Source organism: Nicotiana sylvestris, chromosome 1 (genome assembly GCF_000393655.2).
Source record: "Nicotiana sylvestris chromosome 1, ASM39365v2, whole genome shotgun sequence".
Lineage (NCBI taxonomy): Eukaryota > Viridiplantae > Streptophyta > Magnoliopsida > Solanales > Solanaceae > Nicotiana > Nicotiana sylvestris.
Window position 1 is genome coordinate 26,247,537 of NC_091057.1, and position 16,644 is coordinate 26,264,180.

The following is a 16,644-nucleotide window of genomic DNA, read 5'->3' on the forward strand; positions in this document are numbered from 1 at the left end:
ATATATACTATATAATGACACCTCTTGACTTCTTGGTGAGTTTGTTTCTTTATATTTTGACTCCCCTTAATGAAAATTCTGGCTCCGTCACTGAACAACATATCCAATATTATACCACACCGTAGAGTCTGGGGAGGGTAGTGTGTACGCAGATCTTATCCCTACCTTGTGAGGATATAGAGGCCCGAAATTACTTAGGTTTTTTTTTTGTTTGTAAAAGAAAGTCACTTAACTATTTCTATAGCACTCTTGGAACAAAATAATTGAACAAAATTTTCAAGCATATATTGAATATATTATAAATATGTCTTTATTTTAAATAATTACTTTTTTTTTATGTTACATGTATGGATAATATACTTTAAAAGTTTTTATTCTCTTTCATTATTGATACGAATAAACTATTCTAGTTGGAAATTTTACTGTGCTCACTTAGTTTATTCATCAATTTCAAGTGCTTACACTCTTATTTTATAACTCAACCACAATTTTTAATATTTAATTTATGCAATTTAAAAAAATTACTCATAAGAACAACGCGCACGCGCAACACATGTACGTTAAGACTAGTTAGACAATAGTTTAAATAGAGGACTAAAAGGATTTGGTTAGTTTAAGTAGCATTTGACAGATTGGGCTAAATTCGCCATAAAATTAGTAGCCAATTATAATTTATCCAGTCCAAAGTTCAAACCATGCTACATTGATCCCAAATAAGATTGGGAAGCTTAGAGAAATGTCCCAAATAAGTCTCAACTTACCAATCTCTAATTTTAGTCATAGACTTACCAAAACTAGTCAAACACATATAAAAATTAAAAAATCAAATAAATAAAGTTCTTTCTCTCAAAGAATCACATGCAAAAATCACCTTCCATATTTTTAAGCGTGATTAACAACATATGCAAGACGGAAAGAAAAATTCATGAATGAGGTAGTAAATAAGGTGATGAAATACAAAAAAAAAAAACGGCCAAATACATCGCCAGCCCATCAAAGTTGTCCGTATTTTTCACTTAGACACTCCATTTAAGTCTGTTTCAATTGAATACTCCAACCACATCCCAAATGTGTCATTTAGACACAATTTGATGATGTGGCATAGTACGTGTATTACACCATTATTTGGTGTATTTAGTGTGTTTTGTTCGATTCCAGTAGACCTCGATAGCTTGTTGTGATGGGTGTAATTTCTAGCAATCTGGGATTAATTCTTTGTGACAAAGAAATTATTAGTTAATTTCTATGTCTTATGCATGTTCTTAATATTGTAGAGGGTTAGAGGTGGAGATTAGGAGGAAAAAGAGTGGTGATAGGAAAGTGAGTTTGTACCTCTATTCTTTCTTTGGAAGAAGAAGACGGAACGAGGGAAGAGGAGTCGCTGGGGTTGTGGGGAAGATGACAAAGGGGTGGGATGGGTTCATGTTTCTTGTTAATCTTTTTTTTGTTTTCTCAAATTGTTTTTTTTTTTAATTTGTTCAAGTTATATCCACTTGTCCTCGTCTTATTCGTTATTTTGGCGTGTGAAATACACACTTCTTTTGTATTTGGGTGCCTATTAATTTTGTGTTTAAATGACTCATTTGGGATGTGGTTAGAATGTTCAATTGAAAAGGACTTAAATTGAAGTGTCTAAGTGAAAAATATGGACAAATTGAAGGGACTGGTGATATATTTGTCCAAAAGAAATATATATACAATATTCCAAAAATCTAAGCAAAAAAGGATCTTTTTCCATGTGTATAGTTGAAATTCATTGAAAATATATAGATAAGTCGGTATACAAATTTTGAGGAAGATTGAAGGTGATTTGGACTGGTTTTGTATCAAAATTCGTAATTAAATCGAGTTCAAAAAATTCTTCCGCGACACATGTATCACGCATGTATCTCACACAAATGTATACATGGATATACATATAATACACAATTGATACAAATATGATACATATGTGATACATAAATGATACACAGCGACAGTGTGATACACGTATCATTTTTTTTTCATGTTCAGTTTTTACTTTGAATTTTCAATTCGAACCACCTCAAAACATCACCAAATCATCCCAAAATTGAGATTCAATCTCCTTAAGATGCACCACTCAAAGGAAAGCAAAAATTTGACCTTTTTTTTTTGCTACAAATAGCTTTTGACTAATATTAATAATATTTTATGAATTGATCAATTTTTGTAATAAGCTACTTATAAATGGACAAACTGGTAGTTTCTCAATAAGATTCTCCTAGAGTTTGCCTTTTTTTTTTTTTTTTTGCAATTTTAAAAAGAAAAACATAACTGAACTTTGATCCAGTAGTTAACAATCTCATTTTAAGGATTCATTTTCTGCCTTGGCTCTCATTCCCCTTATGTCTATACTTTGTTTGTTACATCACAAGGTAGAACATCACATTCTTACATCATCTTTCCCTTTGGCCTTCTAACTAAAACAAAAACCAAAACTCATTGACAAATGACAATAGCAACCATTTTTTAACAAAATCCTAAGTTCCTCCCAACATGTCTTGCTCGCTATTTCCATCTTCACTAATGTGACCATTTAAAAACCTCAAGATTCATTCACCCAAAAAACCATTATACCAAAATGGATTCTTCCTATGAAAATGTAATCAAAAACCTTTTAAGAAACCCATCTTCCATTAAAACAAAGTCACAAGCTAAGCAACTCCATGCCCAAATTGTAAAAACAAGAGGGTCAAGGTCTGTTTCACTTGCCACTATAATTCTTCGCATTTACTCTGACCTTAACCTTTTAAAAGAATCTTTACAAGTTTTTAACACCTTTTGTTATGTACCCACAAAAGCTTTTAAATCTGTTATTAAGTGTTACTCTTGTAATGGCTATTTTCTTGATTCTTTAGCTTGTTTTGTTGAAATGAGAGGTTTTGGAAAATTACCTGGCCAAGATGTCTTTCCTGCTGTAATAAGAGCTTGTACCCATTTGAAAGAATTAAGGTTTGGTGAATCTGTTCATGGTTGTGTTGTAAGGTTTGGTATGGAATCTGATCTTTATACTGGAAATGCACTCATGAATATGTATGCGAAATTGCAGGTTTCGTCACATGATTGCCATGTGTTTGATAAAATTCCCCAGTCAAATCGCTTCAGCAGTCAAAGAAGCAATTTAGTATCTGTTTTGTATGAGGAAACAAGAAATGAGTTGATAAGGAGTGAAAAAAACCATTTTGATACTTTAAGTGGGAGGAGAGTGGAAAAAGGTACAAGATTAGATAGTGTGAGTAAGATTTTTCAAATGATGCCGAATAAAGATGTTGTTTCGTGGAATACTGTGATTGGTGGGAATGTACAAAGTGGGCTGTATGAGGAAGCTCTGGATATGTTAAGGGAGATGAGCAATGCCAATCTGAAGCCTGACTGTTTCACTCTGTCGAGCATCCTTCCTGTCTTTGCGAGGCACGTAGACGTTACAAAGGGAAAAGAGATTCACGGGTATGCGATTAGACATGGGTTTGACAAAGATGAGTTTATTGCCAGTAGTTTGATTGATATGTACGCGACTTGTACTAGGGTTGAGGATTCTTATAGGGTGTTCGATTTATTACCACAAAAGGATGATGTTTCATGGAACACAATAATAGCAGGATGTGTGCAGAATGGTGCTTTCGACGAAGGGCTAAGATTCTTTAGGCAGATGTTAGCTGCTAATGTCAAGCCTGTGGAAGTTACTTTCTCAGCTATACTGCCAGCCTGTGCTCATTTGACCACACTACATCTCGGGAAACAGCTCCATGCATACATAACGAGAATGAGATTTGATCAAAACATGTATATAGCTAGCTCACTCGTGGACATGTATGCCAAATGCGGGAAGATAATGACTGCTAGATGGATTTTCGATAGGATGGAGGTGCACGATTCAGTTTCATGGACAGTCATAATCATGGGCTATGCGTTGAATGGACATGCTCGCGAGGCCATTATTCTATTTGAAAATATGGAGCGTGAGAGGATAAAGCCCAATGCTGTGGCCTATCTAGCTATTTTAACAGCTTGCAGCCACGCCGGTTTGGTTGATGAAGGTTGGAATTATTTTACAAGTATGAGCAAATGTGGAGTTTCTCCTGACATCGAGCACTATGCTGCTATTGCAGACCTTCTTGGTCGGGCTGGAAGATTATCGGAAGCTTATAAGTTTATCACTGACATGCCTATTAAGCCCACGGGGGGTATTTGGGCTACGCTTTTATCAGCTTGCCGAGTTCACAAAAATGTTGACCTGGCTGAAAAAGTTGCCAAAGAAATGACTACAACCGATCCCGGGAACATGGGACCTTATCTGCTCTTGTCAAATATGTATTCTGCAGCTGGGAGATGGAAAGATGCATCAAAATTAAGAACTAATATGAAGAAGAAAGGAATGAGGAAACCACCAGCCTGCAGCTGGATAGAAGTTAGGAACAAAGTGCATGGTTTTGTCTCGGGAGACACATCTCACCCATATTATGAGCAGATACATGAAGCACTAAGAGATCTTTATGAACGTTTGAAACAAGAAGGTTACGTTCCTGAGATGAGTGAGGCGCTACATGATGTTGATGAGGAGCAAAAAGGTGATTTGCTCTATACTCATAGTGAACGGCTTGCAATAGCATTCGGTATTATTAGTACGCCTGCTGGGACAACCATTCGCATAACCAAGAATCTCCGTGTATGCGTAGACTGTCACACAGCCATAAAATTCATATCCAAAATTTTGGGGAGAGAGATAATTGTGAGAGATAATAGTCGATTTCACCATTTCAAAGATGGGAATTGCTCATGTGGAGACTATTGGTGACAGTAACTATGGAAGTGTATCCATAATGTGGCGGTAAAGGGCTTCATTGTAAGCCAAAAAGAAAAAAAGGGAAACACATATGGGAAGGTTTCAAGAAAATAACAGAGATTATGTAGGAGTTCAGATAGTCTCTAGTATTTCGCATTTTATTAGCAAATCTAGAGATCATGTCCGTTTTGGTCTGAAAATTACAAGGTCCTTCTGATGCTGTTCAACTACATGGTATTGGGGGCAAGAATTTCATCAATCCATTCAGCTAACTAACTGGATAAATGGTCTGATGTGAACTTCCCATTTTCTCCAGTGTGTTACAAAAGCTTAGAGACATTTTGGAATATCATAAGGTCGTATAGGATTCATCTGAGGAGGATACTAGGAACTGGACTTAAACTTTAAATTATTTTGTGTAAATTGCATTTTTTTTCTGTGACGTTTGAATATTTTGCACAACCTGAAAAGAGAATTTTCTGAAAACTGTGTAAGTCTTTGATGCCAAAAATAATGCAATCTTTGTCATTGTGGAAACTATCTTTGTACATTTGCTTAAACATTGTTAGACACTTAATGCAGGGCAATATTTGGAACTTTTGAATAGTCAAAATGTGTTTTCTCTCTTTGCAAGGCTGTTTATTTACATTTGTTGCACTTTCTTGGTGCTGAATCGCTTAGGAGCTCTCATGAATTTTGGCAAAGATTTCATTCCAGTTCTAACTATATTGGTATATGGCCTTTGAACGTTTGGATAGCATAGCGAGTGAACGGAAATGGGATGAAACTTGGTAGATATTCCGTCGATAAGAGCTCTGGGGAGTCATCACCATGTTATCCCAGGTCAAGCTCTGCAGATTATAACATGCTGCATGAGGCTACAATGTGGTCATGTAAAGTACTTGCCACATCTTGGGAAAGAATTTTCATAAGCTTAATTGCGAATTGTTTATTCTACATTGGTTGGATCTTTGTTATGGGAGTGTAAGTGAGATGATGAAGTTTGTATTTTCTGATAGGAGCTGGCATTAAGGAGACAGATCCTATTTCACCTCAGGAATAGGTCATAGTACAAGTAAAGTAAAAGGGCAATCCGGTGCACTAAGCTCCCGCTATGCGCGGGCTCCAGGGAAGGGCCGGAGAACTGTACGCAGCCTTATCCTGCATTTCTGCAAGAGGTTGTTTCCACGGCTCGAACCCATGACCTAATCATATGGCATCAACTTTACCAATCACGTCAAACTCCCCTTCCATAGTACAGGTAAAGTATCCATCAAGTTGGACCAAAGAAAGACAATATATAAAATAGTATAGTAGTTTAATACAAATGTATGTGAATTAACAATGTATTTGGTCATTTGATGGTCATTTGAGTTATCCACTATTTGTTCTTTGTCAGTTGGCATGTGAAAGCAACATTGTATATGCATAAGTAGACAAAGTATGCCTGTGATTTTCATATGTTTGATCCTTGTGATCTCGTTGCAGTCTATTTTTTAAGTGATTTGCTGGAGAAAGTGAACAAAATGGTCATGATTTCATCTTACAATATGATCTCTTAGTCAGAACATGCGCAGTGAGACAAAAATGATGTTCTGATTAATATGCACATCTTCAGTCACCGTCCTACTTTAATTTTTTTTAAATACTTCTCCTCTTTTACTTCCTTCTTACTTTCCTTTTCTGTTTGGACGTATTTTTCAGTCTTTTTTTTTTTTTTTGAAGGACAAAATAGACCTAAAGTTGAAATTGTCTCCCAAGATTGATAATCCCGGGGTGTTTGGTTGGTGGGATAAGGGATAATAACCGAAATAAAATATGAGATTATTTTATTTTATGTTAGTTATAGGTATTAGTTAGTCACGGAAACTCTTTTGTACTAAAATGGTGGGATTAGCAATCCCGTATAGAATGTGAGATAGCTAATCCCTGAAGATATCCTTGTCTATACCATCCTGGTAATCAGACGACCTCGAAAATTCAAGAAAAATTCAAGAACAAATTGACCGCTTTATACTTCAGAAACAAACATAAACAAATATTAATCACTTTCATCTTAATAAAAAAAAGAATTAAGAATCTTTAGTTCAAATATTCAAATAGTCTTTCTTTATATATATATATATATATATATATATATATATATATATATATATATATATATTTGGAAAAAAGAAAAGGAAGGGAAAAGGATGCAATATTCGTGTGTAAGATGGATTGATTTAAGAAATCTTTTTTTTTTTTTTTCAAGAAGAAAAGAAAATAAAACATAAGAAAATAATACGTTGATATCTTCTTAGTGGTGAACATTTCAATGTACTAAAATTTTATTGGTCTTCTTTAGTTATGAATACTATTAATCTTCAGGTTCCTCAATTAGCTTTGACAAATTCATATGTTGTAGCTAAGATTATGTACGAAAAGTATAAAGAAAATAGTTGGCTTCAAATCTTCAACCCAATACCAATCATATTTGATTAATCATTAAATTTATGAACTTGATATGATAATTTTTAAATATTTTAAACATGACGTACTTGTTCTATCAAATCAGAACTAATTTCGTGATCATATTTCAAACTGGTGCAATTACAGAAATTTCAAATTAGATGACCTTAGAGAGGAATTTTGGCTGCGGTAGCAGCCATTGCCCATTGGCATCCTTTGACGCCTTTTTTTTTTTTTTTTTTAAATTTTTAATGTTGAATGAAATTTTGATTATCAACTTGTTTTGACTTTTTGCTGTTTTTTTTCTAATAATAATAAAAATGTGATATATTCTCACTTTTTGAACAGTTTACTAATTTTATTTCTCTCTAACACAAGGCTATACCTACCAAAGTGAAAAGTAAACTCTATAAAAAAGTTATAAGACCAACAATGTTATATGAGAATGTCATTGAGATATAGAAAGTGTGGTCATACAAGATAAGAAATGATCACATTATTAGACAGAACATGTATCACATATCAAGAATAAAATGAAAGATGATCATTTTCGATGGTTTAATCATGTCATACATACAATGGCAAAACTAGTCTTTAAGAGTGTTAAAATTTAAAAGAAGTGAAAGGAAATTTCGATAAAGGGTGTTCAATATGTGTTATATACCTCTAAAACGTAATATTTTACCTATGTACACAGTGCAATTTTTCGAGACAATGTAGCTTCGCCACTAAATGCATAGACCTTTAGATGCACCGGTCAGTATGTGTAAAACTATAGTGAATGAAGATATTAAAATAGAATGAGGTAGACATATAATTACATGAAAAAAGTTTTTTTGAGATGTCTACAATCTCTTAGAATTACTTAAATCTAGGAAAAATATGGCACAACGGAAGAAATAAGATCCATATGGGTGATGCCGGTTAGTTGGAACTATGTTTGCTCACGTTGTACATTAACTCTTATATTTTCTGAATTTCTTTAACATATCGGACGTTAATTCTATTATCAAAATTATCCCCGCGACTAACGGCACTTCATGTGGGCCTCTCACTAAATGATGTGACATTCTTTCATTTGTCCACATGGCTCAGTGGGACTGAAATTGTATTTGGGTAAATTTTGACCCATTTAACCGATCCGACCCACTCTTTTTTATATGGGTCAGCTCTCCGTACAGTGCGACTACCGTGAGCAGTAACACGGTCGTGCTTTAATGCACACTGCTCTATCGTTGGAAAGCCACCAGACCACCACCAAAAGATGCGCCTTCCAATTGCGCACCAACTTCAACAAACCATTTCCCAAAACAATTCCCTAGCTACTACAAATTTGCAAAATGGTGCTGGGATCACTGTAGCGCAAAATCACCTGGGAGTTCAAATCGAGCCATTCCAAGCACCAAGGATTCTTCTCTAGGTCCATATCAATCTCCCCACCAAAATTTGGAGGATTTCAGCGTCGGAATTGGAAGCCCCGATCAACTGAACAGTCCAAAAATGCACTAGATGGTAGAGCATGGAGTTATGGTGAACCAATTGGCCCAAGACCAATGCCAAACGATTCCTACTGTTCAGGAGATCGTTTCCAACTCCTCAAACCCAAACTCATCGGCTCAATCTCCACAACAATTCAAAAAGGTAATTTCACAAATTTGGGATCACCAGACGTTCGACAAAATGTCCAAGCCAATTCCCCAGCTCAAATGGTTGGTACTGATGTTCCTCAAGCTTTTCATGATCATAATGAAGTCAGTCGTCTAACCTAATTCTCACGAAACAATTCAAAAAAGGGTGATCAGGCACTTTCTTCCCCTTTCAGTTCCTCATGTGGCCGTCAATGGTGTTCAGTCTATTGAAAATGATCAGAGCCAAGTTAAAGTTAAATGGGTTGAAATTTCGGAGAGCTGACCCACATAAAAAAGAGTGGATCAGATCACTTAAATGAGTCCAAATTTACCCAAATACAATTTCGACCTCTCTGAGCCATGCAGACAAATGAAAGAATGCCATATCATTTAATGAGAGGCTCACATGAAGTGCCGTTCGGGGGGTAATTTTAGCAATAGAATTAACGTCCTACATATTTTCAGACGGATAGATGGATGGAGGATTTTTATAAACCATTTAGCATATGACAGGGGTATCAGGTATCTTAGGCCCTTTTCCGTTTCTTTAATTCTATCTACAAAAAAAATATAAAAAAATTGTAAACATATTATTAAGATTAAAAATATTTGAAATTTTAATAATATTTATTATAAAGTTGACTTGTGACTTATTTCACAGATTTGTTACGTTAAAACTCAAATTTACATTGACTTAATAACATGAAACATTACCTTTATCCAATGAAGAATGAGCGTAGGACTTTAAAAACTAAAAGAATATCAAGCCAAGAAACGTTGATAATTCAAAACTTCTTTATAACTAAAAAATAATTTAAAAATAATAAGTACGGTACATTTATTTATTTTCTTGAAAATTTTAAATTGAAATCCGAATACATTATAATAACCACCTAAGCTAAGCTAAGTTATTGTGTAAAAGAGAATATTAATCTTCGAATTTAGAAAACAAAAAACAATTTTAATCTTCTTTCCTAGAGAATCACAATATATTCCTCTTTCCTTTTTTTTAAAAAATTATTCTCCCCAGCATCTAAGTTTTTTCTTTTGAAAAAAGAATTTATCCCAAAAACCAAGAGTAGCCGCCCCGCCACCCAAACCTCAAATAAAGAAATAAAAAATACAAGTATAATTTCATAAATAAAAAAATAAAGTTTAAATTCAATGCACTTATAATGTAACAAATATATATACAATCATATCATTTACTAAAATTATATATTAATTTATTAACAAATTAGTTGATAATGCTATAAATGATAATTAACCTAATCATCACAAATTAAATTCACAATATTATAAGAAAATAAGAAACCCAAAAAAATAAACTAAAAGAAAAAAGGAAATGAAAAAAAGAAGAAAAAGCCACTATTTTTCCAGCTTTTCTTTTCTTGTATACCATTTTCCCTATTTCTCCTTCATCATCTTCTTCTTCTTCTCTCCGTCTCTTTGAATCAAATTCCCTTTAATTTTCCACAAATTTCGTTTCCATTAGATTCTCTCTCTCTCTCTCTCTCTCTCTCTCTCTCTCTTATTTTCCCTTCTCTTTCCCATTCCATTTCCATTTCCTCTCTAATTCTTTTTTTTCAAGAATCCAAAAACCCACTTAACCTTTTTTCTTTCCTCATATTATCTTCCCAGATTTAGGGTTTCTCTTCAACGCTATAATTTTTTTTGTTGCAATTTTTCCCCATTCATTGTATTATTCTTTTATTTTTTTTAATTACAAAGGGGAGACTTTTGTTGAAAAAAATACTTGTTCCAAGTGTTTTCCATATATATGATTGATATTAGGTATTAGGGTTTTGAAGATTTTTTTGTTTGTTTCTGGGGTCACCAGAAAGAAGTCATTTTTGGTAATTTCTTTTGGTTTTTTCTGGATCTGAGGGTAATTTCAAGATTTAAACCTGTTTAGTTGAATTGGGTTTAAGTGAAATCAAGAAAAGATTCAATCTCTGAGTATGGATCATGTGGTAGGTGGCAAGTTTAGGCTAGGCCGAAAGATCGGTAGTGGATCTTTTGGGGAACTTTATTTAGGTAATCTCAATTTGTATTTCTTGATTGTTGTTAATTTCAATTGTAGCTTAACATTTTTTTGTTATGGGGCTTGTGTTGACTTTCAGTTTTTTTATATCAGGAGTCAATGTACAAACTGGAGAAGAAGTTGCTGTTAAGCTGGTGAGTATGTTTATTAGAATTAGAGATTGGGTCTTTTCATTGGATTTGAATAAAATTAAGAATGTTGATTTAGCTGAAGCTGGAAACTCAATACATGGTTGTGGTGTCAATTGTCTTAAGATTGAGCTTTTCACTCTACTAAATAAAACTAAAAACAACATTAAGAAAATTAAAAAAACAATGAGTCTTTTACTAGAAGATGAGAAGATTAATCTTGAGCTATCAATTGTCAAATAAAAAACTCACAATATAATAGATACACATTGCTATATTGTGCTTTGTTACCGTTCCCAAAAAAAAAAATTGCTATTTTGGCTGAATGTTCGAGTAACGTTGCTTATTTGACCCTTTATTTGGTTAGTCTGCATTTGCTGGATATAGCTTCTATTTCTGAAGAGTCCATATTGGTTTGGTAGGGGACCATATTGTGATATATTATAAGACTTCATATGTGGCTTGCTTCTTTCACCATTCGTCAAGTGTTTTAGAACATCAATGAGATTTTCTTGCGCTTTCTATGCAGGAATGTGTTTCTAGTGCTATGTTTAGTATTGAAGGTTTTTTCTTTGACACATTAGCTTTATTTTTTCGTTTCCAGGAATCAACTAAAACAAAGCACCCTCAACTTCATTATGAATCAAAGCTGTATATGCTTCTACAAGGAGGAAGTAAGTAATAGCTTCTACCCGTGAATATCAATGACGGATTATATTTTTTTGAGCTGAACTGATCTGTTTTTTTCTTTTATCATTTTCTTACTTTAAGCTGGAATTCCACACCTCAAGTGGTTTGGCGTTGAAGGTGAATACAATGCCATGGTTATTGACCTTCTTGGGCCAAGTTTGGAAGACTTGTTTAACTATTGCAATAGGAGGTTCACTTTAAAGACTGTGTTAATGCTGGCAGATCAATTGGTAAATAATTAAAATTATATATACTGATTAAAGCATAAATATTGTAGCTGGTTGCATAAGACTTGTTCTCCTATGCAGATTAATAGGGTTGAATATATGCACTCAAGAGGATTTCTTCACCGCGACATTAAGCCTGACAACTTCTTAATGGGTTTAGGGCGTAAAGCAAATCAGGTGTGCACTTCATAATATGTTCTCGAATTGTTCATCTTTGTCTGTGTATTTTAAAACAAAGTTGTATGCTCCTACGTGTTGGACTGGCTATTCGGGAAAATTGTCCACCTACTTGTCTGGAAACTAGATCAGAGGATCTAGGAAGTTGGTACTTTCTTAGGGTTTTATAGTTCCACTATATGAGTGCTTCTCCATCATTTGTGGAGCTCGAACATTCTATCTTGCTCGTTGAGCTTGATCTAGGAACTTTTGGAGTAACATCTTTTTGGTATTCCCTTATGTTATCTGTAGTCTGTACCATTGTGAATCTACGTTGGACAAAGTTTAAAAATTTGATGGAAAAACAATTCTCATGGCATGAATGCTGCAGCTCTAAACAATTTTGGGTGTTTTCTTTTGCTATAACAGGTATACATCATTGACTATGGTCTTGCCAAGAAGTACAGAGATCTTCAGACGCATAAGCATATTCCATACAGGTATAAAATGTGAACCTCTTCTGTTCCTCAAAGATCTCCATGTGATCTTTCACTTTTAGAAATTAAAATGGTCCAATTGGTGACAAAGTGTTAGAATCAAGGACGATTACTTGATAGAAAGAAGCCGAAGGTTGAGCTGTTTCCATTTGTCTCTTTGGTGGCTTCATTTTGATTTTTGCAGTAGTGAGCATTTGATTTTTATCTTGAACTGAGTAGCAACCCTCGCTGATTTGTTATATTTTCTCCAAAGTTCACATTTGCATAAGCTGAATCAAAGCCACCAATAGGGGATCTCAGAAACCATATTGTTTCATTTTGCTTCTGTAAATTTTGACTGTGCATGGTGTACTATGTCACTTATAATCAAAGAGTTGGATTACTTTTCCCCACCTCCATTCCTGCTTGGACACATCTCTTATTTTTTCACTCGCTCGCCGTCCATTCTATATACACTTCCAAGCTTCTCAATAATTGATGGTTAGATTAAGAAACAAATTTGGAGGTTTTCATTCTTATCATGCTTTTCTTTCCTTCACCTTATTTTTATAGGGTGTTGGGTGGATGGATTGGAGTGCATGTTGATTTTTGAATAATTTATTTGCTCCTTTTGACAGGGAAAACAAAAACCTCACAGGAACGGCTCGTTATGCTAGTGTTAACACCCATCTTGGAGTTGGTAAGCGACGATAATGATATCGTTTTTGGTACTTAGTATTCTTTGGAATTGAACATAATTCCCTCGCTTCTTTGTATGCAGAGCAAAGTAGAAGAGACGATCTGGAGTCACTCGGTTATGTGCTTATGTATTTTTTGAGAGGAAGGTTTGGGAACTACAGTTTTAATGTTGATCTTTTGGCTCCTGTCTTTTGATTTCCATGTGCCTTGTTTCTTACAATTAGCATAATTGTCTTTACTAGTCTGCCGTGGCAAGGTCTGAAAGCGGGCACCAAAAAGCAGAAATATGACAAGATTAGTGAGAAGAAGATGCTTACACCTATAGAGGTAGTGTGACTTTGTGTACATTATATGTTCTGTGTAAAATCTTGATATGAGATGCTACATGTTTGGTCATACAGGAGAGTACTGGGTCTTACAAATATATACCTGCCCTAAATATGTGTTCTGTGCATTAAACTGCATAATGACATATTCCATTGGTCTTTGTTAAGCAGGTGCTTTGCAAATCTTATCCCTCAGAATTCATATCATATTTTCATTACTGCCGATCATTACGGTTTGATGACAAGCCTGATTACTCATACCTGAAGAGGCTATTCCGAGACCTTTTTATTAGAGAAGGTATATTTTATAGTTTATGATGCTAGTAGTTTCAGTCATCCATTCCATCCTTTATATTTTCTCTTTGGTATTTATCATATGTTTTATTTCAGTAGTTTTATACAAGAAACTTTTTTTTGTGTGCATTGCAGGTTATCAATTTGACTACGTATTTGACTGGACTATATTGAAATATCCACAGATTGGCTCTAGTTCAAGAGGACGAGTCTGTCCCTTTTTTCTGCCCTCACTAAAAACTTATCCACTGTCACTTGATTTCTGCGTTATAAAGATACACTAGTCTTACCCTTCTGTTTCTTTTTCAGCAACCTACTGGGAGATTACCTGTGAACCCAGGACCATCCGCTGAGAGAGCAGAAAAGATTCCTGGTACTGTTTTAAGAAACTTTGGCTTAAGAAGTAACAGCTTGAATTTCTGATAGTGTGTTCATTGATGTTTAGGCTCATGGTGCTTGTCCTTTGTCTCCAATCTAATTTATGCTTTTTGTAAAATAACCAATTATTGGGAGCGGAATAGCAATATAAGCCTCTTGAGGGGGAAGAGAGAGAGAGAGACGTATGGTGCTCAAGTATGTGCATAGACTAAAAGTTGGATCTACCCTAGTCTGGGGGAATGGGTGCTCTACTCTTCCCCCCCCCCCACCACCACCACCACCACCAAAAAAACACTCCTGGTTTAATGTGCACAAGAGATGCCTATGCATCAGATTGTGTTCCATCTTTTGTTAGCTTCCTCACTCCTGGTATCCATCAGACCAGAACTAGTTTGCTGAGAGATGAAAATGGGATCTCCCTTGGTTAAACTAGGAGAAATTTGACCCAAGAAATCTCAAGGAAGAGAAATCCTTTTAGTTATTAATATAGACAACTGTTAACAACTAGTGTTGCATGTTTGACCTTCCAAAAAAGCTAGTGTTGCATGTATTTTTGTACCATATATATGAGAAATGTGTACAGTATACGATGAAGTCCATTAGCTGTTCTGGTTACTTAATGAGCTTCTGATATGAAACACTTCTCTATAAACTGTAAACTGGAATAGTGAATGTTCCAACTGACCAAACAGTTGAGTAGTTCTGTCTCTTTCTGATGTTATGGGGCATAAGGTGCTTTTTGGGTCAGGGAATAAATGATGCACAGAAGTTGGCCATTATGGGCTAGGTTATCTCTGTTTGAAAAGATCGTAACGAGCTGTCCACTTTTCTTACCATGCCCAGTGCCCCCTACCTTGCAAGAATTATCAGAGGAAGGCGAGGCAGAGAGAGTTTCTCATAACCCCCCCCCCCCAAAAAAAAAGAGAAGGATTTGTTGGTTGAATTTCTGGTATCATCTTACAGATTTGTATTCCAGAAGCTAATTTTTATATTTGGCTGAGCTCTTTTACAGTGAGGCAGGAAATTAAAGATAGGTTTTCTGGTGCTGTTGAGGCGTTTACTAGAAGGAACGTGTCTGGAACTGGTTTGCAAGGGGACCATTTGAGACACCACAGATCTTCAGACGATGTTCCATCATCCAAGGATGTGGTAAGCGGTGCATATGATTATCTTTTATCTGCCTGAACCTGTGGATTCTGTACAGTATTTCTGCATCCTCTCAAGTTTGCATGCATTAATTTGTTCCTACGCGGAGCTTTCTTGGTATCGGAACCTGCTGATATTGTTTATATTGTCAGCAAGCTGATACTGAAAGAAGCCGTGTAACTCGGACTGGTAGCAACTCGAGGAGGGCTGTCATGGGAAGCAGCCGACCAAGCTCATCTGGTGAACCCACTGACAATCGCACTGGTCGATTGGGTTCAAGTAGTGGCCGTATTTCCACCACCCAAAGAGTGCAACCCGGATTTGAATCCAAGTCATCATCTTTTACCCGCGCTACTGCAACAAGAGGCGGTAGAGATGATGCTCTTAGGAGCTTTGAGCTGCTAACTATTGGCACTGGAAGAAGGAAATGAGAGGCTATATGGTGTCTAAAATCTGCCCCCTCAAGGTTCCAAAACTTTTTACCGCTGGCATTTAAGTATTTCCTTATTCTTGATTTTAGTCCTCGGCTAATTTGATATTATCGTTACTGGTTTTTGCTGATAGTTGAGCAGCAGATTGAGCAGCTTTCTTTAAGCACTTCCCGGCAATCGTGCACTGATTCTTGCAATTTAACAGACTTGCTAAACTTTCAGAGATAGGGGGGCTGTTTCTCTGTTTATATATTTGAGAATGCCTCTCTAGTGTGTGATGTTGTAGACCGGGATATGTCTCGAAAATAAAAATATTTCACATCTCTGTAAATTGCTTAATGCAGAGATGAGCATAGCTCCCTTTTTTTCCTGATGCATGGCTCTGCTATGTTTGCAAATGGGGAGGAAGTTTAGTGGAAAGTAAATAGTTCATGGTTATGCAGTGTAGTTCCGATTACTTTAAGGGCTACCTCGGTACATTTTCTTAGTTGTGTGGTTCTTGTGCCAAGAAAGATATTCATTTACTTTATGAATGTACCTTAAATTTCTTCTATCCAATCTTACATGATTGTTACTATGAAACAGCCTCTTGCAGAAATGCAGGCCGTGTATAATACTCTTTGTGGTCCGGCCCTTCTTCGGATCCCGTGCATAGCGGGAGCTTAGTGCACCAGCCTACCCCTTTTATGAACTTGAGCTGTCACTAGTGAATCTGATTTGATTGGCTATGGCTTAATTACACTTGCAATAATGCTCTAGTTCTACTGAT

The 16,644-nt window shown here is 35.5% G+C and overlaps 2 protein-coding genes across 2 annotated transcripts; both read left to right on the plus strand.

The window, feature by feature from the left end:
- The first annotated feature begins 2,369 nt into the window (after positions 1–2,369).
- LOC104221845 (putative pentatricopeptide repeat-containing protein At3g23330) lies at positions 2,370–5,404 on the plus strand. Its single transcript, XM_070158629.1, has 2 exons — positions 2,370–3,111; positions 3,187–5,404. Exons 1-2 carry the CDS (start codon positions 2,603–2,605, stop codon positions 4,814–4,816), a joined length of 2,139 nt encoding a protein of 712 aa, XP_070014730.1. The 5' UTR covers positions 2,370–2,602; the 3' UTR covers positions 4,817–5,404.
- A 4,869-nt stretch (positions 5,405–10,273) lies between these two features.
- On the plus strand, positions 10,274–16,433 carry LOC104221846 (casein kinase 1-like protein 10). The gene is made up of 15 exons (XM_009772984.2): positions 10,274–10,917; positions 11,018–11,058; positions 11,657–11,726; positions 11,824–11,972; positions 12,051–12,146; positions 12,555–12,625; positions 13,240–13,301; positions 13,383–13,446; positions 13,543–13,627; positions 13,798–13,924; positions 14,056–14,129; positions 14,230–14,293; positions 15,311–15,447; positions 15,597–15,910; positions 16,009–16,433. Exons 1-14 carry the CDS (start codon positions 10,842–10,844, stop codon positions 15,873–15,875), a joined length of 1,395 nt encoding a protein of 464 aa, XP_009771286.1. The 5' UTR covers positions 10,274–10,841; the 3' UTR covers positions 15,876–15,910; positions 16,009–16,433.
- Positions 16,434–16,644: the final 211 nt, after the last annotated feature.

Coding starts and splice junctions, on each gene's coding strand:
- LOC104221845 (XM_070158629.1), top strand. CDS start 2,603: ATGGATTCTTCCTATGAAAATGTAATCAAAAACCTTTTAAGAAACCCA. Junction 3,112..3,186: donor GTGTTTGATAAAATTCCCCA/GTCAAATCGCTT, acceptor TGAGTTGATAAG/GAGTGAAAAAAACCATTTTG.
- LOC104221846 (XM_009772984.2), top strand. CDS start 10,842: ATGGATCATGTGGTAGGTGGCAAGTTTAGGCTAGGCCGAAAGATCGGT. Junction 11,727..11,823: donor TATGCTTCTACAAGGAGGAA/GTAAGTAATAGC, acceptor TCTTACTTTAAG/CTGGAATTCCACACCTCAAG. Junction 13,925..14,055: donor AGACCTTTTTATTAGAGAAG/GTATATTTTATA, acceptor TGTGCATTGCAG/GTTATCAATTTGACTACGTA.